The sequence below is a fragment of the Brassica napus genome, chromosome A1 (genome assembly GCF_020379485.1).
Source record: "Brassica napus cultivar Da-Ae chromosome A1, Da-Ae, whole genome shotgun sequence".
In the NCBI taxonomy this organism is placed as follows: domain Eukaryota; kingdom Viridiplantae; phylum Streptophyta; class Magnoliopsida; order Brassicales; family Brassicaceae; genus Brassica; species Brassica napus.
In genome coordinates, this window is record NC_063434.1 from 28,569,018 (window position 1) to 28,590,915 (window position 21,898).

Sequence of the window (21,898 nt, forward strand, 5' to 3'; positions counted from 1 at the left end):
GAATGCTTCAAAACCCATTGTCTTCTCATCCATTTAATATATATATATATATATATATATATATATATAGATTCCACGAACAAAAATATTGCCAATCTCGTGTAAACTGCATATTTCCAACGTATTTGTATGGAACGGAAGAAAAAAAAAAAGCTGGACATAAATTAAATGGGCTGGTCTTGGTTTAACATGCGAGTTCTCCACATCTATACGTTTAAACTGTTCGCTCATGTTTTTTTGGTAATCATGTTTAAAAAAATTACTAATGACTAATGCAGAGGACGAGATGATCAAAGTGACGATGGTTCATGTTGTTTACGGAGTTTCATGACAGAATCATTCTTTTTAGACTTGTTGTTATTCTTAATTGGATTCTTGCACACGTTATTTTTTGCCACTTGGTAGACTTTTCTGTTATGAGAGAAACCCCACAAACTTATTTGTAAAAGTTCTTTGTGTCTTTTTTTTATTTTGGGTCTCATTAATTCTTGTACATAATTCAGTTAGGTCAGTCGTGTTCTATATCTTTGAATTTATTACGCTAAAGAAGCATGCAAACCTGCATGTAAATTATGTCAAAGAAAGATCTGGAACCTGAGAGATCTTTCCTGAATCCTGATCATATAACGTTACAAAAAAATGATGAAAAGTAATGCAATAGCAACAAGTATGTATAACTCACTTGAAACATTTCGTAGTATAAAAAAATACCACTAAACTAAAATCAACAGAACTTGTGCCCATCAAAAACAAAACCACTAAACTCTGTAAAAAAGCTTGGACCATCTTCCAGCATATTGTCCGTTAATTGTATCTCTTTTTCTTTTCCCTCCCACACCTACACCTTGGTGGATTTGTGTCAAACTTGGAACATAATTAAACAAAATCGGGCACCGTTTGGCTTCTCCAAAATCAAATTCTCTGACTTGATTTTGCTCTCCAACAATGTGAATCAACTTTTTGCCGTGGAATTCATCTTCCAAGTATCTATCACAACACACGATGACTTTCTTCTCCTCTTCGACCAAAAAACTTACGGTATCCCGAAGATGAAGTCCAGCTGGCGAGTAATCCAGTGCTAGGAACATGCTCCACGAGACTTCTTTGGTCTCACCAATCTTATTTGTCACCCATATCTCTGTCCTTGACGTATAATCTCGCTGTAACAACACAGAAAGCTTCTCTTCTCTAACAACGGACATAGACATAGTTTCATAGAGAAAACTCTGGCACGGAAGACGTAGACGTTCAAACGTTTCACTTGTATAATCAAAACTGAGTAAGAATATGCTGATGGGACGCTCATCTTTTTTATCATAAGCAAACCAGTAAGTTTTTCCTTTCAAAGACATGAACTGTTCAAAATCTGCTATGTTGCAGTCGGGGGTGATATCAAGACTCCTCCATGAATTAGAGTTATTCTCAAAGATTGCGAAGTCAGGGTGGTAGCTCAATACTTTATAGCTATTACCATGGTAGGATCCAAGAGCATGGCTGCTGACACGTGTTTTGGGTTGGATCCACCTAGCTTGACTAGTACACGGGTTCCAGACCACGAGTCTAGTGTTGTCTTCGTTGATGCATAATAATAAGCCGTCGCTGTGAAAGACTCCATAACTATCGAACTCATGATCTATTAAACTACTATAAAGAGGGTCAACTAGGCTAAGTTCGCTTGTGACCTCTGGAACTCCATTGAGATTAACTCTCGTCGAACAAACCATAGACTCGTTCAACATGAGAGTCATAAGCTGCTTTGGGGATTTATCGAAGTGCTTTCTTGTGAATCTCCGGTTGTTGAACAATAAGTTCCATTGTTTGCAAGTAGATCGTAAATGCCTCAGAGATGTAGCCGGAACGCGACAAAGTATCTCCTCTATCAAATCACATGGAAGGTCCGACATCTTTAATGTGTTTTTTCTCATCATCGTGAGTCTTAAGATGGTGGCTTGAATTGTTATTTAGGGTTTTCGTTTGCTCACTCTTACAAGATTAATATATACGACTTTTTTCCTCATTCCTTTTCCTATATGGTTTATATTTTTTTTTTATCAATATAAATTAATTCAGTATCGATTTTATAAAATCACTATTATTTTATTTATTTGTTTTGAGCGAACAATTTCGGTAAATTAGAGTCAATAATATTTAACAGTCGTATTATAAAATTTGGTTGTAAATTATAAAACATCAAAGACGAGTTCTAATCTGGAATATGTATCAAATACATTCGGGAAATCCCATATATGTTTTAAAAGTTTCTCATAAGCACTATTCCCATAAGTCTTTAGCCAACAAATCTGTCTTGTCATTGTTCTCACGGGAAATATGAAAAAAAAAAAAGAAGATCAAAACCAGGGGCAGTCCCAGTGTTAGTGTATTAGAGGGTGTGGCATGTGCCCCACCCTATTTTTTGGATATTAAGTCTTTCACTGCGACGGCATATCCAACACAAAAAAGAACAAGACAGCTAAATAGTAAATACATATCCAACACAAAGATAAGGATCAGAAAAAAGATACATGACAGAGTATCCAACCTTTCTGGTGATCTTTGGCCTTTCTCATGCAAGGGATGCTTTCTCAGAGTGGAGCCTGAAAAACAAGAGTGAATATATATATAAGTGAACAAAAAGAACAATTTTAAGACAAGAAAATGGTAGGTTACGAATTATGTTGGTAAAAAATAAAATCATCTTAGAGCATCTTTATTCGTGTAAAAAAAAAGGTCTCTTAAGCAAAAAGTACAAGAGGGGCACAAAATAACAAAAACCGTATGCCCAAGTCGCCAAATAAAAGACGTTTTTGGTGGGTTTTTTCAACTGTTCGCGGGATCCACTGACACGTGGCGGCCCACAATTGATTTTTTTTTATTTTTTTTTAATCAGACAAAAACGAAAAAAATAAATAAATAAGAAATCCATTAAGGGTTTGTGCGATAATGATGCTCTAAGAGCATGATTATCGGAGGTTCTTAAGGTGGAGTTCTTAGCGGAATATAAAAACCCGTCTCTTAACTTTTAACTAAAAAAGCTAAGAACCGGCTCTTAAATAAGAATTTTAAGAACCGATTCTTAGTTTTTTTAGTTAAAAGTTAAGAGACGAGTTCTTATATTCCGCTAAAAACTCTACTTTAAGAACCCCTCCCAATAATCATGCTCTAAGACCATAATTATCGGGGCCTCTTAGTAAGTCTCTTAGTTTAATTATAAATTAAAAAAAAAAAAGAAAAATAACAATAAACATAAGAGACACCTCTTAATTAGGGTACACAAGGGACGCCTCTTGTAACCCACGTGTCATCTCCTCCGCTTCCATCTCCCTCTCTTCTACGTTCCTCCATTTTCTGCAAAATCAATCATCAATCAAAAGTGGTTCGATGAACAAAACTATGAAATTGGATGTGAATCGATAGATTAATAAAAGAGAAAAAAAATAGTCTTTTCTCTTTCTTTTGCGAGAGAGAGAGAGAGGAACAGAGCTCTGATAATGGCGAACTTGGGCTTAACAGAGCTCTAACAGTTGACTCCTCTCCTCCAATCGAGGAGGAAGAACCCAAAACACAGAGATTCGACCCAGGCGCCATTCCTCCGTTACGTCGTGAGAGATGTCGCGATCGTGTTTGCGTTGGCTGCTGGAGCTGCTTACCTCAACAATTGGCTTGTTTGGCCTCTCTATTGGTTTGCTCAAGGAACCATGTTCTGGGCTCTCTTCGTTCTTGGCCTCTATTCTTGTCCCTTACCATGGCTGGTTTGTTTTGCATTCAAACCTATCTCTGGGAAGCAACTTGCTGATTATTTTTGTCTTCTACATGTTTAAGTCTATGGCCTTTGATTGATCTGCAGGAGAATTAGCCACAGAACTCACCACCAGAACCATGAACATGTTGAGAACGACTAATCTTGGCATCCTGTAAGTTGCTTGCTTACCCTTTCTACTTGGTAATTGAAGTGGGTTTCAATCAAAGTAGTTAGCTTTTCAGCAAAGTTCAAAACTTTTTAAGAATTTTGTCGGAAAGAGTTTCAAAAGATTAGTTTTAGGGGCAATGGCTTTAGCACTAAACTTCAATGTTATAATGTTTCTTGTAAGGATCTTTCATTAGTAGTGAAATCACGGGTGTTTAAGTGTTTTTGTATAAGGTTTGACGAGTTGTTTCTTGTCTGTTTCATTCTAGTTCTGTTGCTGTGTTTGTTGTTTGTTGTTCTGATCTTATGTTTCATGTTCTTGTTCTTATGTTTCATGTTATTGCATCTGGTTATTGATTCATCTTCGTCTTTCAGGTCAAGACAGAGTCAAAGAATGGAGCATTGGGAGTTTTCTTGTGCCACGGAGTGGAGGAAGTCTTGTATTTTTCTGTCTTGTTGTCTTGTAGCATTGGGAGTAAGCTTGTAGTTTTCTGTCGTGGAGTAAGTCTTGTAGTTTTCTGTCTTGTTGTCTTGTAGCATTGGGAGTAAGCTTGTAGTTTTCTGTCGTGGAGTAAGTCTTGTAGTTTTCAGTCACTTTTGATTACACACATATTCTCTCATTCTCAACCAACCAAGATCATCTTGTAGACATGTTTTTCATAAAATGTTTAATTTTTTTAAGAACTTTTAACTAAGAGACTTACATTGGAGATGATAAATATTAAAATCTCTTAGCTATGTCTCTTAGGTCATTTTACTACTTAAAAACTATTAAAAAATAATTAAGACACCTTAATAAGAGCTTTGGGATAATGATGCTCTAAGGTTACTAGGACATGAATTGGTTCTAGAATGAGTAACCTTGGGGAAGAGTGATTGTATCAGTCTGAAAAAGAAAGAAAGAACAATATTTAGACCAAAAAGAAAGAACAATATTAACATTAATAGGTGATATGCAAAGTTTTGAGTAACTAGCTAGATAATTAATATGAATTAACCTGGCTGAGTCAAGGCTCGCAGGAAATGCGTAAAATTTTACCACCCTTTCGTACATATGGCAAATTTTACCACCCTTTGCCATGTCCCGAAGAGTTTGTCTGAGCGATAAAGAGAGATGTACACTCTCTCTCTTTTGCTATTCATTATCCAAGGTTTCTTATGGCATGGTTTTCAGGGGAATATAAGAAACTGTTTCTTAATTTTTTAGTTAAAAATTAAGAAATAGTTTCTCATATTCTCCTAAGAACCTTACCCTAAAAACTCTGGATAATGATGTTCTTGTGAGGTTTTTAGTGAGTTGGGAATCCCCCAAGTCCTCTTAATGTAAGTAGAATTGGGGACACATGAGAGCATCTCCTTTAGACCAACTCTATCGGGAGTCTTCTAATAGGAGTTTTAAGCAAAAGTAAAAAAAAATGAAAAATTCAAAAATAACAGAGAACCGCTGTCTAATTTGGGCATACTAGAATTGGTAAGAAGCCCTTACGTGGCGGTTTTCTATTGGACCCCCTTAATGTCTCTCTCTCTCTCTTTCGCCGGCGTTTGTGCGAAAGAAATCAGTTTCTCTTCCCCCTCCATTCTCGATCACTCCATTAACTGCACCTTTATGCTAGTTAGTTCTTTCTAACTTTACTACTTGTTGTTGTTGTTGCAGACATTGTTGTGGTTACTTCAAAAGACGAGGGCGAGATGGTTGGATCTCCCTCGGCGGCATTCTTCTCAGCATAACAGGCACTGAGGCTCTATACGCAGACATTTCTTACTTCACGTTACTAGCGATACAGCTCGCCTTCACCTTATTTGTGTTTCCTTGTCTTCTTCTATCGTACTGCGGACAAGCTGCGTATCTCGTGAACAACAAGGATCATTACGATGACGCGTTCTATGCATCTATCCCAAGTTTGTTCCTAAACCTCTTTGCTTTAATGGTCTCTTCATTAGTGTTGAAACTCTCTTTTAATAATTCAATTTCTAAAAAAAAAAAATTAAGAACTTCATAGGGGTTCTCCCATTGGACTTTCACACAACTAATTACATTAATAGAGGTTCTAAACTTCATAAAATACACAATTAATTATTAAATTAATTTTAAGAACCCATTAAAGGCTCTAACCAATAGAGATGCTCTTACAATCAGAGGTCCCCTCTGCTGAAACCGCCGAGAAATTAAAGAGACTAGGGAAAATTTAACAAATATTCCGTAATTAGCAAGTAATTAACAAGATATAATACTATTAATTCTCTTACAGTACTTTGGAGACATGCAAGGCGAACGTAACCTCAAAATGGATGACGAAAAAATTATTTTGTGAAAAAGAAGTTATGGCTTCTAGTATAAAATTTACATTTATTGTCAAACATATCAATAAATTCGTACAATGCATGCATGCTAGTCAAACAACACAAAACCTTTTGTTTTGTCTTTCTTTTTTGCCAAATATGTGAATTCCATAAATAATATGAGACAGAGTTTGTAAATTTACAAAAATGTTAGAACGAACCAAGGCAAAAATCATTAAAAACAAGGTTGAAACTCCAAAAAGAAGCTAATAGGAAGCTTAGATCAGCTACTCATAAAGAAGCCAGTGTTGCATAAGAGGATGGAAATGTTTCCGTCTTCTATTGCCTAGGATAGCGTCCCTTATATAAATCTGTCGATTTGCTTGAATATTGCCGTTGGAGTGGTAGCAATATATACCGTCATGGAGTCTTCGGTTGCGTTCTGTCCACAACGCATACACAACAGCTTGTCCCACAAGCCTTTTAACCAGGAGTGGGCAAAGATGAATCTCTGTGGGAGAGCCAATGCATAAAAGAAGTCCAAGTATGGAAAAAAGGACCTGTGTCACCTAGCCTATGAAGGGCCATTTTCCAGATGCTTTCACTGATCTCACAGCGAAGAAGTAACTTAAGTGGTCTCTTGACTCCTGGACCATGTCACATAGGCAGCAAGAATCATAAATCAAGATACCTCAGCTAGCAAGCCTTTGCCTTGTTGGTAATCTATCGAGGAGAATCAATCTAGAAATTAAAAGAGTGTCTCGGGACAGACCCTTTAAGCCAAATGTTAGACGTCCACTCCTGTTTTCCTCCTCTATTTCTGATTGCATCCCATGTCCTGGGACCTAGTTGAGTGGAACTTTAGTCCAGAGGGATCCTCTGTTTTTCTTTCCATGAGAAAATTACCTTGTCTGCTCTTCGTATGAAGAAGCAGAGCCAGTATCTTTCTCCATACTGAAAAGAATATTTGGCAATGGCAAACGTTGATGTTTCATCTGACGAAGTTCTTACTGATCATCAACTTCATGACTGCTGGCATCGTTTTAGTCCAATCCTTGCATGGACCCAGCACGTGTATTTCAGATTCATGCATGTGTGGGGCACAAGCATTTATGAGTACATGGAAGCTGTAGTCTGTAGAGCTTGTATACATTTAGAGTTGTTTGGAAAGATACAAACAACGTGGCTCTCTAGGCATTGCATGGGTTGAGGAAGCTGCAATTGCCTGAGGAAAGACCACAAGTACTATGGAATCGTTCATGAGTTGTGTATGAACTTGTGAATCAGTTCGAACTAAGATGCTACACTCAAATCTCTGTATCATAGGATTTTGAGGAGATTGCATTTCCTCAAATCAATAAACGTTCGAGAGGCTAAGAAAATTTCTTCTTACGCTATAGGGAAATAACACCAAATCTTTGGATAATGAAAAGAACAATGAGATTGATCCTGTCCTTAAACTCTCTAAACAACATGAACGACGGTCTTTGGTCATCCCATCCTCTAATCCTTAGGCTTGGTAATGCCCGATTTAGCATGTCCAGGGGGGAAATTACCATAAGCCTCGTTAAAAAATGTCCATAGCATTTTACCAAAAGAAAAAAATGTCCATAGCACTTCAATGACTAAAATAATTTAGCTCCACAGAGAAATGCTCAGCTACAAGTCACAGAAATAGAAGAAATAAAAAGGATTCCATGCATATTTTATTAAAAAATAGTCACATGAAATGCTCTGTTTCTCCTTTAGGCCTTGGCTGTTTCAGCCTTTGTCCCAGAAAGACTATTTATTTCCTGTTTTTTCCGTTTGCACAACTGCGTCTGGCTGCGCTGCACGTTGCCTTTCACTGTCACTTTTTGCTCCTTTATTATATCCACATCAAATGGCTCCGACGGTGGCAAAAAACTGAGTTATATGACATTCATGCTCTTGACTTTGGAAGATTTTTTAGAAACGTGTTTGTAAGAACGGAAGTTTGAAGCATTTGGAGTCTATATGTAATGGTACGACAAATGGATGTAAAGACAATAGGTTTAAAGCATTCTGAGATAGAACATAATATCAATAGTCATGATTAGTCACATGGGACTTTTTATTAACAACGGTGTCCGTGCCTGTGTTGACCACCTCGAATGATCTAGCAATAAACAGTAAGAAATCTCAGCGTGAAGAAGTTAATCCTAGAACAAGCGGTCAGGTAGACCGATCAGCTAAAAATCCTTCTGATAATGCTTCAAAAAGATTATTTTGATCACTGGATTGAATACGTGGAAGGACCTAGCCATCATTGTTTTGGATCCATCCGAAAATTTTGAAAACCTTACAGAAAGAAAGATTGATCGTGATCACATCAGAGTTGAGATAGTTGAAGGACCGATAGAAGGGAATAACGATGAGATTCTGTTACTCAAGAGCTCTATGTACAGAAAACGAGAAAACTGAAGATTTGAAAGGTTATAAGAAAGGAAAAGGTAGCAACAAGCACGGTCAAAAATTCATTGGCAAGTCAAATGGTTGACTAAAGGTGAATGGGCAATTTGTTCCTAGTCCCCAACAACAATAAGAGCAGCATTATCGCTGACTCTTTTTGTAAGAGGTGGAGAGCCCACAAAAATCAGAAAACCCACTTCTTCTTTCTCTTCTGCAAGAGGCTAGTTTGGTGAAGCTTTTTAATTGTTCGCGAATCGTCAATGGTGACCCGCGATTGGTCCATTTATTTTTTTTAAAAAAAAATTGGAAAAAACAAAAATAATAATAATAAAAAAAAATTAGAACCCACCCTCTTCCCCTTTGCGTTAATGCTGCTCTAAGAGCCTTTCACATTGTCTAAATATAACCATTGATCATTTAGTTAGTGTTACTAGTACTACGCTTAATCAAGATTTTCTAAGCACACACTCAAGAATGAACAAGACTAGTGTGCCTTCGAAAATTCTGGTTAGACAAAAGTAAAAAAGGCTATAAACAAATTTGGATTGTTTAATAACTAGATGTACAAAAAGAAGAAAAAAACTAAGAAGCAAAAGCCAACTAATAAAAAAGATTTTATAGTTTGGAATTTACGTATACATCTTCTCAATCAAATAGTCTTCGTCGGAATGATGATGGTCTTGAGGCACCTGCTGATCAGAAGGTGGCTGGCCCATCGTAGAGTCCAAGTCGGATCGAGGTGCGGTTACATTGTTAGCAGCAAGATCTATCAAAGTTATGTCATGGATACTGGAGCGTTTCTTTGCCTTCTCCTTGGCCTCTTGCCTCAGGATATACTTTTGTGCATGGCTTGCGACTTGCATTGGGGTCTTTGTCATCACAATCTTTCTCGATATGTTCTTCCAATCTCCTTTCCCATATTTATCTAGCCCCTCCAGAAAAAGCCTGAAATATCATCAAAACAATAAACCAACAATGTATAAAAGTTATTGAAGTTTTCTCCTAACATTCAACTATGATTTATGTATGTAGCTATAAAGGTTGGACAAAATCAGGAACCATATAATCTAATACAAGATCATAATTTAAACTAAATGAGTAACATATTATGGTATATTCTGATGTGATTACCTAACCAATAAAACCCTATAACAGTTCATCATCCGTTTATAAATTTTTAACAAAAAAAACCCTAAATCATCACCCCAATAAAAAGTTTAAATAGTTAATTCATACTTTCACCCAATCAACATAAACCCTAATTCATCAGCTAGTGTCTAGACTAACCTGTGTTCCTCTTCTGTCCAAGGTTTTCCCCTCTTTTTTTCTTTCTCCATATGTTTGGTCTGGGATGGGATCCCATCTGGATAATTAGTAGTAGGATATTGATCCGATTCGATAAGGTTAATATCGTGGACCAAAGCTTTGTAGTAGTGCTTCACCTCTTCAAGCGGTACATTAAGATGTCCGGCGATAGCCTCAAACCTATTGGGAGTATTTTCTGGGAACTTCAACAGAAGACTCTCAAACAGTTTGTCCTCATACCTCGTCCACTGCTTCGAACCCATAAGATATGTTAGAAGCAACGACCAAGTTGTTTAGGAAAGCTCTTATCTCACAAAACAAAAGGAACCTGATATCTCTCGAGGGTTTTCACACTTTTCTCTAGGATTTATAGAGAAAATAATAGGGGAAATCACAAGATTCACCCTCGTTTTTCTTTAATTTAGTGAATAGACCCCAAATATATTATATTAGTATCTAACCCCCCCCCCCCCCAATTAATTATACTCCCTTCGGTCTTTGTTTTTTAACCTCAAATTATATTATGATAAACAGAATTCAAATTCAACAATCAGAAATATATAACCATAGGTTTATATAAAAGGAAAAAAATCGCAAAATAAAATCCAATATGCTTTAAAAGTCCTTTAGTTTTAAATAGTTCCACAATGAAATTTTATGTTCTGGTTTACGCTCATGGAAGATTATTCGATTCAGAATCAGAAATGTTAGCATCCTGACCGGTTTCCAGCGGAACTGGCCCTTGTTGTCGTTGCGGCTGCAAAGGAACTAGGTTCTCTTGTATTGTTGGCCAGTTGAGTCCCACATTGATGCCCCCCATAGTTCTCCCTTGTTGGCCAGTTGAGTCCACTCTGATGTCCCCCATAGTTATGTCCACGGTTCTCCGCCGCTTCACTACATTGTTCTGTGAGTTGTGCCAATTGAAGAAGTTCTGTGCATAGATCGCCACTTGCATCGGGGTTTTGGTAACCACTAAGACCGCTATTTTGTTACAATTTCTCCCAAACCGCCCTAACCCAATCAGGAACCATCTGCATTGTGTTATTTTTTTACAGATTCAATTTCGTTATGAGTGTGAGATCAATCCGTTTTCAATCATGTTTCACCACCATGCAATTATTTAATGACATAATTGATACAAATGAGATTAAAAAAAAACTTATAGCCACAAACCATCTATGATTAATATGTTATCACTATGCGAATTTCGTAGTAACTAAGAAGAGAATGTGTTATTCGTATTTATTCCAAACATAGATCCACGAAATAACACCACTATATACTCTTTATCGATGTTATAATATAATCAGCATGAAAATGTAGACTTTATCAAATATGGAAAACCTTTATTTATTATGTTGTATACTTACTCATGTTCTTCTTTGTCCCATATAGGTTTCTCGATCTGGCACAGCTCAACTGCATCAAACATCCCATTAGATAAAGCTAATTGACTCGATCTGATCTCTAGAAGATCATCGACCATTTCCTGGTAATTCTCCTTAACATCGACCACCGATTTCCCTAGAAATTGGGCTATAAGCTCAAACCGATTGGGTGAAAACGCAGAGAACACTTGCACTGCGTTCTTGAACTGCTCGTTCTCTTCATTTGTCCATGAATTCGCAGCCATAATTGCCAAAACAGATTAAGAAATCACGAAGTCGAGAGGAAATATTGTGAGTTTTGAAGAAATTATATTATGCATGTCATGAATAACCAACTCAACTAACATTTATATTAGGCTTATGGGTCTTCTCTCTAATTTTGGTAAGTTCTTTACTTTGCTATGTTGTGTACAATCTCTTTATTATAATTTCTTTCTCTTGAATTTTTTTCCACTCATGTAACCTACCATGTTACTATATAATACTATTCAAAGTTCAATGTATTTATTTAATAGCATTAATGATACTTTTAATCAATTAAATTGCAACACATGGATAAATTAATTGTATTTTGAGATATGGTAGTCACTTAAATTTTGGTATTGAATACTTGCAAATTAAATATATTGCAAAATATATAGCAGGGAAAAAAATATATACCATTAAGATTTTTTACTTAAATGAAAGAAGACTAGAGATTAAACGGATTATTCAAGATTAGGCCTAGGTAAGTAGGCATTAACAAATATTGATATATTTTATAATTTAATTAGATATCTTAGTTTTTTTTATTTTATTATAAAATTATTTTGATGAACTATTAAAATAACATATACAAATAAAAAGATTAAACAAATTTATGGATTTGCACTAGCATTGTTGTTTGACTAAACAAATGTACAATCAATTAGATGGATTTAAACAAATTGAACTGATTTTAAATAACTTAAACCGATTTGAATAGCATAATTAGATTTAAAAAAACGTTGCGGCTATAACTGTTTTACTGCGTAAAGAAGCGCCTAGATACCGCTTACATTTTTGAACATGTTGTCACATTCAATTTAGTACAAATTCAGTTTATACTGAAATGTTATTTTGGTTTACATTGGTTTAAGTGTATACTGAAAAACAAGCCAACATAGATTAGATTTTTACAGAACCGGATCTAACCATATCATACAAAATGGTTTTCATTTAAGTCAAATTTTATAAGTCAAAATGACATTCCTGTTTTTGAATAAAACTCCAAACAATATACAGATTCTATTTAGCCTCTCCTATCACGTACTCTTCGATTCAAAAGCCAAAATGACATATGAAAACTCTAGTTCGGCTAGTTATCTCGTTAATTATTAATATGGAATTACTTAAGTACTAACATATTTATGTATATGTGTCGTTGTGTTGGAAAAGATATAAGAAAAATTACTAGTTTGATCCTTTATCGTTCGATAACTACTCAAGGATTTTGATACATACATACAGCCGGTGATAATATCCAAGAAATTTGTTACTATACGTACGATCCTATCAAACTAGTAAAATGGAAGACTGTTGAAATAAACTAGTAAATGGAAGACTTTGATGAAAGAGGAAACTTATTTCTTGGATTATCACGGGCTGCATGCCTGTATCAAAATCCTTGAGTAGTTATCAAACAAGAAATAAGTTTCCTCTATCATCGCTTGAGGGTAGTTTATGTGATATTTACAGAGTAGAGATTACATCCGTTCGAAAGTGTTCTTGATCCTATATTTCAACATCAAGATTTTCTAAGCACACTCAAGAATGAATATGACTAGTGTGGCTTCCAAAATTCTGGTTAGACAAAAGTAACAAAGGCTATAAACAAATTAGGATTGTTTAATAACTTAGATGTACAAAAAGAAGAAGAAAACAAACTAAGAACCAAAAGCCAATTAATAAAAAAGTTAGCGTAGTTTGGAATTTACATATTCCTCACCGAAGTCCAATAGTCCTCGTCGGAATGATGATGGTCTTGAGGCACCTGCTGATCAGAAGGTGGCTGGCCCATCGTAGAGTCCAAGTCGGATGGAGGTGCGGATACATTGTTAGCAGCATGATCTATCGAATTTATGTCATGGATACTGGAGCGCTTCTTTGCCTTCTTCTGGGCCTCTTGCCTCAGGAAATACTTTTGTGCATGGCTTGCGACTTGGGTTGGGGTCCTTGTCTTCACACTCTTTCTCGATATGTTCTTCCAATCTCCTCTCCCATATTTCGCTAGTCCCTCCAGAAAAAGCCTGAAATATCATCGAAACAATCAACCGAAGCCCATAACCAAGTTTGATATCAATGTATAAAAGTTATTGAAGTTTCTCTCTTAACATTCAACTATGACTTATTTATAGCCATAAAGGGTACACAAAACCAGGAACTATATAATATATATAGAAGATCGTAATCTAAACTAAATGAGTAGCAAAATATGTTGTATTCTATCCATGCTGATGTGCTTAACCAATAAAACCCTAACAGTTCATCATCCGTTTATCAACTTTCTCCTAACCTAACCAAAACAAACTAAATTTTCACCACAATCAAAATTTTAAAATTGTTAATTCATACTCCCCCCCCCCCCCCCCCCCCCCCAATAAATATAAACCCTAAATCATCAGTGTCAAGACTAACCTGTGTTCCTCTTCTGTCCAAGACTTTCCCCTCTCTTTTTTTCTTTCTCCATATATTTGGTCTGAGATGGGCTCCCATCCGCATAATTTGTAATAGGACATCGACCCGATTCGATAAGGTTAATATTTGCAAGCGGTTTCTCAAGAAGGACTGCGATAGAAGCAACAAGAAAGTTGTTGGGAAAACTCTGATCTCAAAAAAAAACAAAGGGAACCTGATATCTCTCGAGGGTTTTCTCTTTTTTTTCTCTCTAGGATTTATTGTGATTTTAATAGGGGAAATAACAAGATTCACCCTCGTGTTTTCTTTAATTTAGTAAATAGACCCCAATTATATTTTATTTAGTATCTAACCCACCTATTATACTCCCTTTCGTCGTTGTTTTTTAACCTCGAATTATATTTAGTAGATAAACGGAATTCGGATTCAACAATCAGAAATATATGACCATGGAGGCTTATATAAAAGAAAAAAATTGCAAAACAAAATTCAAAATGCATTAAAAGTCCTTGAGCTTTAAATAGTTTCACAACGAAATTGTATGTTCTTGTTGATTCAGAATCAGAAATGCTAGCATCCTGACCGGTTTCCAGCGCGACTAGCCCAATTGTTGTCGTGCGGCTGCGAAGGAACTAGGCTCTCTTGTTGACCAGTTGAGTCCCACATTGACGCCCCCCATAGGTCTCTCTTCTTGGCCAGTTGAGTCCCTATTGATGCCCCTCATTCTGTTGTGTTGGCCAGATGAGTCCACTCTGATGTCCCCCATAGTTATGTCCATGGTTCTCCGCCGCTTTAAGACATTGTTCTTTGAGTTGTGCCAATAGAAGAAGTTACGTGCATAGATAGCCACTTGCATCGGGGTTTTGGTAACCAATAAGACCGCTATTTTGTCACAGTTTCTCCCAAACCGCTCTAACCCGATCAGGAACCATCTGCATTGTGTTATTTTTTACAGATTCAAATTATGAGTATGAGATCAATCCACTTTCAACCATGTTTCACCACCATGCGATTATTTAATGACATAACTGATTCAAATGATATTAAAAGAAAAAAATACTTATGGCCACAAAACATCTATTACCATCTTATCACTACGCTGTGAAAAAAAGAAAAAAAAAACATTTTATCACTACGCGAATTTCGTAGCAGCTAATAAGAGAATGTGTTAGTCTTATTGATTCCAGACATAGATCCACGAAATAACACCATTATATACTCTATCGACATTATGATATAATATATAAACTCATACGTGCATGAAAATGTAGATTTCATCAGCTATGGAAAACCTTTACTCATTATATTGTATACTTACTCATGTTCCTCTATGTCCCATATAGGTTTCTCGATCCGGCACCAACTCGGCTCAACTGCATCGAACATCCCATTAGATAAAGCTAATTGACTCGATCTGATCTCTAGAAGATCATCGACCATTTCCTGGTAATGCTCCTTAACATCGACCACCGATTTCTGTAGACGCTGGGCTATACACTCGAACCGATCGGGAAAAAACGCAGAGAACCTCTGCACTGCATCCTTGAACTGCTCGTTCTCTTCTTGTGTCCATGAATTCGCAGCCATAATTGCCAAAACAGAATAAGAAATCACGAAGTCGAGAGGTATTGTGAGTTTTGGAGAATTATATTATGCATGTCATGAATAACCAGCTCAAATAAAATATATATAAGGCTTATCTTCTCTCTAATTTGGTGAGTTCTTTACTTTGCTATGTTGTGTACAGTCTCTTTATTATAATTTCTTCTCTTGAATTTCTTTCCTCTCGTTAAATAACCTACCATATTATTATATAATACCATTGAAAGTTCAATGTATTTATTTCATAGCATTAATGATGCTTTTAATCAATTAAATTGTGACACATGTATTAATTAGTTGTATTTTGAATTGTGGTAGTCAATAAAATTTAATATTGAATACATACAAAATTAATATATTTCAAGAATTTACAGCAAGGAAAAAATTTATACCATTAAAGTTTTTACCTAAATAGACGACTAACGATTAGGCGGATTATTCGGGGGTCTGGACGATGCCTAACTGTTAACAAATATTGATTTATTGTGTACAATTCTTTATTGTAATTTCTTTCTCTTGTATTTTTTTTTCACTCATTTAGTTACTTACCATGTTACTATATAATACTATTGAAAGTTCAATGTATTTATTTCATAGAATTAATAACTCTTTTAGTCAATTAAATTGCAACACTTGTATAAATTAGTTGTATTTTGAAATATGGTAGTCACTTAAATTTAATATTGAATACTTACAAAAGAAATATATTGCAAGAATTTATAGGCAGGAGATTTAAATGGAATTAGTAATAGACAACTGGTTTAAATAGAACATATTTATTTATTTTACAAATTCTAACAATGCATATGATACGTTTTATTGAATTTTCACAAATGTAAAATATCTTGCATTTTAAATCGGGTAGTTTAGGTTGTTTGAAAAAAAAAGATAAATACTTAACTATTAATTATTTGAATAAAAAATATTCAAGTCATTAATTTTTTTGCATAATTTGGTTTATAAATAGTATTTTTAGGATATTTGATTATTTAGAAATTAAATATAATTAATATTTGTAGGTAGATAATTTGTATTTTAAAATTTTAAGTATTCATTTGGTTTTCAATTCGGTTTCTATTTTTCGGTTCCAAATATATATGATATGCTTGGTTTTATAAAATTCAGCTTAATTTTAGTTTTTTTTCCAGTGGGGTACGGTTTAGTGCATCCAGGTAAATGTATTCAAACTTATACATTATATTATATAAAAATTATATAAAAATAATTTATTTAATTTCGTAAATAAACCCGCGCTTTCAAAGTCTAGTAACATGTATTGTAATACAATATCATAAAAATTTAAGAGATATCTCACTTGTAAGAAAAATTCATTGTAAATTTAATATGTACTGCATTGATTTAAAATATTTTTATTTTACAGAATAACATTATTCATAAAATATTTTGTTTGTGTGTTTTAGTATTCTATAATCAAATTAAAGTTAAAATAACTACAACTACATAATAATCATTTTAAAAACTATATAATAATTTATTTATTTTAAACGGACTAGTACATTTCTTAAAATAGTTGCACTGGTCAAATTTATTAAAAATTTAATATATTGTTAAAACTTTATCATATGTAATTAACATATTGCATAATTGACGACCTATAAAAATCTATAATCGTAAAAGAAATCAACTGTAACATGTTCGATTATAATACACAATATTATTAATTAAGTGTAGATATTTATTTTATAAAGTAATAATATCTACGGTTTTATTTTATAAATTATGATAAATTATCTTTTATTTAATATTTACTTTTATAAATTAAATTATATTGTTATAACATTATATATTAAATTATATTGTTATAACATTATATATATACACAATAATGTTATTATGTGTATATATATATATTATTTAATTTAATATTTAATTGTATAATATATATACATATAATATTATAAAATTTATATTGTGTATATAAGTAGAATTTAAATTAATATAAATTCATAATAATAATTAATAATAATTACAAAATCTAATTATTTGGATATTTATAATGTCTTTATAAAAATATATAGCAGGATATTATTAGATTACATCTAAAAATCAGTGTGAATTTATATATTTTATTTTATTTTTGAAATATTTAAATATTTAGTTAAATATAATTAAATTGTTAGGCAACATTTTAACATACATAATTAATATAAGGTTTTGAATTTAGTAACATCATCCAACAAATCAAAACTAAGGCTAAATAGTGATCATGTTTTAATAATATAAATAAAAGTTGCTAAACCTAACAGATTACAAATCTTTTTTGGGTTAGTATCTTTGTAGACTATATGCTTACCTGATTTGTTTATTTTAATCTATGCTTATGTGATCATTTGTGAATATAATTTTAATATACTATTGACTAATCAGTGTCCCTAAAGTTTGTCGTATTTACACAAAAAAGCCACTGAACTCTATCATCTCCATTATAAAACCACCTCTTTCAAACTACTCTCAACCTCTCTGTAAATCCGATTCATCTCGACCCGACCCGATTCGAACCCGCAATGGAGGCCCATTACCGCAACCACGGCGGAGACACCTCCTTCTCCAGCCTCCGCGTCTACCTCAACTCTCTCTCCCACACTCCCTCCCGCTTTTCCCGCCGCGCTATCTCCGTCTCCACCTCATACGACGAGATGAGCCGCGTCCGCGCCGTCTCCGGCGAGCAGATGCGCCGCACTCTCCGCTGGTACGACCTCGTCGGACTCGGAATCGGAGGCATGATCGGCGCCGGCGTCTTCGTCACCACCGGCCGCGCTAGCCGACTCCTCGCCGGTCCCTCGATCGTCGTCTCCTACGCCATCGCCGGCCTCTGCGCTCTCCTCTCCGCCTTCTGTTACACCGAGTTCGCCGTTCACCTCCCCGTCGCCGGCGGCGCCTTCAGCTACATCCGTATCACATTCGGTCAGTGTACACTCTCAAAAACCTCCGTCACCGTTAAAATTCAAAATCCGTAACCGTTTTTTTCCGTTACAGGCGAGTTCCCGGCGTTTATAACCGGAGCGAATCTTATAATGGACTACGTCATGTCAAACGCCGCCGTTTCGAGAGGATTCACGGCTTATCTCGGATCCGCATTCGGACTATCCACCTCCGAGTGGAGATTCGTCGTCTCCGGTCTCCCTAACGGATTCAACGAAATTGATCCCGTCGCCGTTCTCGTCGTCCTCGCCGTCACGTTCATCATCTGCTACAGCACGAGGGAGAGTTCGAAGGTGAATATGGTGTTGACGGCGTTACACATTGCATTCATCGTGTTCGTGATCGTGATGGGGTTTTGGAAAGGCGACAAGAAGAATTTAACCCGACCCGCTAACCCGGAGAATCCGTCCGGGTTCTTCCCTTTCGGAGCTTCGGGTGTGTTTAACGGAGCGGCGATGGTTTACTTGAGTTATATAGGATACGACGCCGTTTCGACGATGGCTGAAGAAGTGAGAGACCCGGTCAAAGACATCCCCATGGGAATATCCGGCTCGGTCGCTATCGTTATTGTACTTTACTGCTTAATGGCTATCTCCATGTCCATGCTCCTCCCTTACGATCTGGTCCGTTGAAAAATAAATAATTTTATTTTTTAAAATTGATTTGACGGTAATGATCAAGTGTGTGTGTGTAAGCAGATAGATCCTGAAGCACCGTACGCGGCGGCGTTTAGCAAATCGGAAGGTTGGGAATGGGTGACGAAGGTGGTTGGGATTGGAGCAAGTTTTGGGATACTGACGTCGTTGTTGGTGGCGATGTTGGGCCAGGCTCGGTACATGTGCGTCATCGGACGGTCAAGAGTGGTCCCCACTTGGTTCGCTAAGGTCCATCCCAAGACATCAACACCAGTTAACGCTTCCGCTTTTCTTGGTAAGTTAAACAGGTTTTGTCTTAAAACTCTTTCAACCTTTTATTTAATTAAATTAAATATTTAAAAAATCTAATAAAATCTTAAGAAAAGGTTAAAAAACAACGTAAATCCCGTGAAATTTAATATAACGTTACGTTGGATTTTTCCTTTCGTCAAGATCGGGTTTATGTTTCCTCTCTGTTTTATTTTCATCAAGTGATAAACAGACAATGAGTGGGGACCCAATTTAAAACAATTGTTTTTTTTGTTTCTATGATCTTTTTTTTGGATTTGAGTGTAATGTGTAGATCAACACTTTCCACGTGATTACATACATATACGTGTACACAAGAAGAAAACAAAACCAAAAAATCAAATTTTTAAAAAAATATTTCCCAACTAATTTTTGATTGTGATTGTGGCTGTAGTCATCTAGCTCTGACTGTGTGACTATATTAATGTAGGCCATGTCTTATGTTCTTATGTGATTGTTTTGGTGTTGGTTCTTGATTTAGAACATAGAATCCGACAAAATGTCGTGCTCGTGTTATCATCAACTGGGTTCAAAAAGTTCAGTCTTTTCAACGGTTTTGATCGTGACATATTGTTGGGTCTCTTTGGTCTCTTTTTGTCCTTTAACGTTACCTTTTGAAGCTCTCTGTTTCGTAACTTTACACAAACTTATGTGCATGACATCTTTAGGTCAGGTCATTGGTCTGGCCACTAATATAAAAATTGGCTAATTATTGTTGTGTAAGATCTTTGATGAATCATTATTTAAATTATAAGTTTCCCGAAATGGTCAAGTCGTGTCGTGGTAGCGAATTTAGACCCACAAGTTACTTTTGTTTGCATATTCGTTCGTGTAAGCATTGTTTACTGATCTAACGAGTTTGGATACTATATTATATAAACCGAAAATTATTAAGAAACCAAATATACTTATGTTTTAGACTTTCTAAAAGACTATAAGCCGTCTTTTAAGAGAAAGTGTTTTGTTTTAAATTTTATAAATCTTGAGACGTTGATCTAGTCTTTTAGGACATAACACATAAGGATAGATCTTGAACTCTAATCTTTACAAAAAGAAAAAGAAAATACTCTTATCCACCAAGCTAATGGAACAAATTCCTCCAGTATCTTCAAATTGTTTTTGTTACATAATCAGCTCTATACATCTTAGAATATATCTGCGTTATATCAAAATACTAATATGAATGATTGAGCTAACTAAAGAATATGGATTTAATTAGCATATCCTTCTTCACAAGTACTAATTTTGTATTGTTTCTTCAGGAATCTTCACGGCGGCGCTCGCACTCTTTACAGACCTGAACGTTCTCTTAAACCTCGTTTCAATCGGAACCCTCTTCGTCTTTTACATGGTTGCAAACGCTGTTATATTCCGGCGTTACGTAGCGGTTGGATACACCAGACCCTGGCCTACACTCTCTTTCCTTTGTCTATTCTCTATAACCTCAATTGTCTTCACCTTAGTCTGGAAACTCGCACCGTCCGGTTCACCAAAATGGTTTATGCTTGGAGCCAGTGGTGTGGCGGCTATAGCCATCGTGCAGATATTCCATTGTGTTGTGCCTCAAGCTAGAACTCCTGAGTTTTGGGGAGTACCGTTGATGCCGTGGACTCCTTGCGTTTCGATATTTTTGAACATATTTTTGCTCGGATCGCTGGATGCTCCTTCGTATATAAGATTCGGGTTCTTCTCGGGGTTGGCAGTGCTCGTGTATGTGTTTTATAGTGTTCATGCGAGCTATGATGCTGAAGGAGATGGGTCTCTTGATTTCAAAGACGTGGAAAGTTTTGAAGGAATTAACAGAATTTTGAGTTGAAAAATGCTTTAGTAGACAAAACTTGGTGAAAGCTTATGGTCTAAAAAACTTCTAGGGTTGTTTAACAAGTTTATTTTTATGAATAAAACAGCCAATATGTTATTTTGTTGGCAAGTAGAGGAAGGACGCGAGGGCGTGTTGGTACATAAGATATAAGACATTTTACATTGGGAAGTTTGAAGTATATATATTGCTGTTACTTGGCATCATGTTAAATTTAAATATGTACAGTAACTCGTATGTAGGTGAATCTGATGTTATCTCAAGAGAACGCAAGAAAATATGTGATCAGTGATAATCTCACAACTGTATCCCCATGAAGTATGTGTTTTAGGCTTTTAGCCAAAGAAAAGAAAAAGAAAAAATAATACTATGTAAAATATAAATTGAAGTCAAAGCCGCTGACAAAAATAAAGATCAACGACTTTTGTAGCAATCAAGGCAAGCTGTGCAAAAAGAAACTAGTGAATGTCAATTGTCAGAGTCATAGTCACAGACTCACAGGCTTGCCTCCACTTGTCATGACTTTCAAGATGTCGACACTTTGACAGTGTGTGTCTCTTGATTTCCATTGACCTCCTTTTTTACTTTCTCAGAGATTGTATTTTTGACATTCGCTTTACAGAAGTAG

At 35.5% G+C, this 21,898-nt stretch overlaps 4 protein-coding genes, 1 long non-coding RNA gene and 1 pseudogene across 6 annotated transcripts; 2 read left to right on the forward strand and 4 right to left on the reverse strand.

Annotated features, from left to right (window-relative positions):
• Positions 1–240: 240 nt before the first annotated feature.
• On the reverse strand, positions 241–2,236 carry LOC106434582 (probable F-box protein At5g47300). The gene has a single exon (XM_013875448.3). It carries the CDS (start codon positions 1,926–1,928, stop codon positions 759–761), a length of 1,170 nt encoding a protein of 389 aa, XP_013730902.2. The 5' UTR covers positions 1,929–2,236; the 3' UTR covers positions 241–758.
• Positions 2,237–3,264: 1,028 nt separating this feature from the next.
• Positions 3,265–4,638, forward strand: LOC125586958. Of its 2 annotated transcripts, none has more exons than XR_007323494.1 (3): positions 3,265–3,749; positions 3,845–3,911; positions 4,280–4,638. It is a non-coding gene; the product is annotated as an uncharacterized LOC125586958 (long non-coding RNA). The 2 variants fall into 2 exon arrangements; XR_007323500.1 differs by having other exon boundaries at positions 3,272–3,749; positions 4,290–4,638.
• A 2,554-nt stretch (positions 4,639–7,192) lies between these two features.
• Positions 7,193–10,374, reverse strand: LOC106434573 (transcription factor DIVARICATA). The gene is made up of 2 exons (XM_048756960.1): positions 9,902–10,374; positions 7,193–9,559 (listed from the first exon to the last, which is right to left on the reverse strand). The coding sequence occupies exons 1-2, from the start codon at positions 10,180–10,182 to the stop codon at positions 9,244–9,246; spliced, it is 597 nt and encodes a 198-aa protein (XP_048612917.1). The 5' UTR covers positions 10,183–10,374; the 3' UTR covers positions 7,193–9,243.
• Positions 10,375–10,592: 218 nt separating this feature from the next.
• LOC106434572 (transcription factor DIVARICATA-like) lies at positions 10,593–11,552 on the reverse strand. The gene is made up of 2 exons (XM_013875438.2): positions 11,290–11,552; positions 10,593–10,950 (listed from the first exon to the last, which is right to left on the reverse strand). The coding sequence occupies exons 1-2, from the start codon at positions 11,550–11,552 to the stop codon at positions 10,593–10,595; spliced, it is 621 nt and encodes a 206-aa protein (XP_013730892.2).
• A 2,427-nt stretch (positions 11,553–13,979) lies between these two features.
• Positions 13,980–17,277, reverse strand: LOC106434571 (myb-like protein H). Its single transcript, XM_013875437.2, has 2 exons — positions 15,281–17,277; positions 13,980–14,894 (listed from the first exon to the last, which is right to left on the reverse strand). Exons 1-2 carry the CDS (start codon positions 15,547–15,549, stop codon positions 14,561–14,563), a joined length of 603 nt encoding a protein of 200 aa, XP_013730891.2. The 5' UTR covers positions 15,550–17,277; the 3' UTR covers positions 13,980–14,560.
• A 346-nt stretch (positions 17,278–17,623) lies between these two features.
• Positions 17,624–21,470, forward strand: LOC106434562 (annotated as a pseudogene).
• The last annotated feature ends 428 nt before the right edge of the window (positions 21,471–21,898 follow it).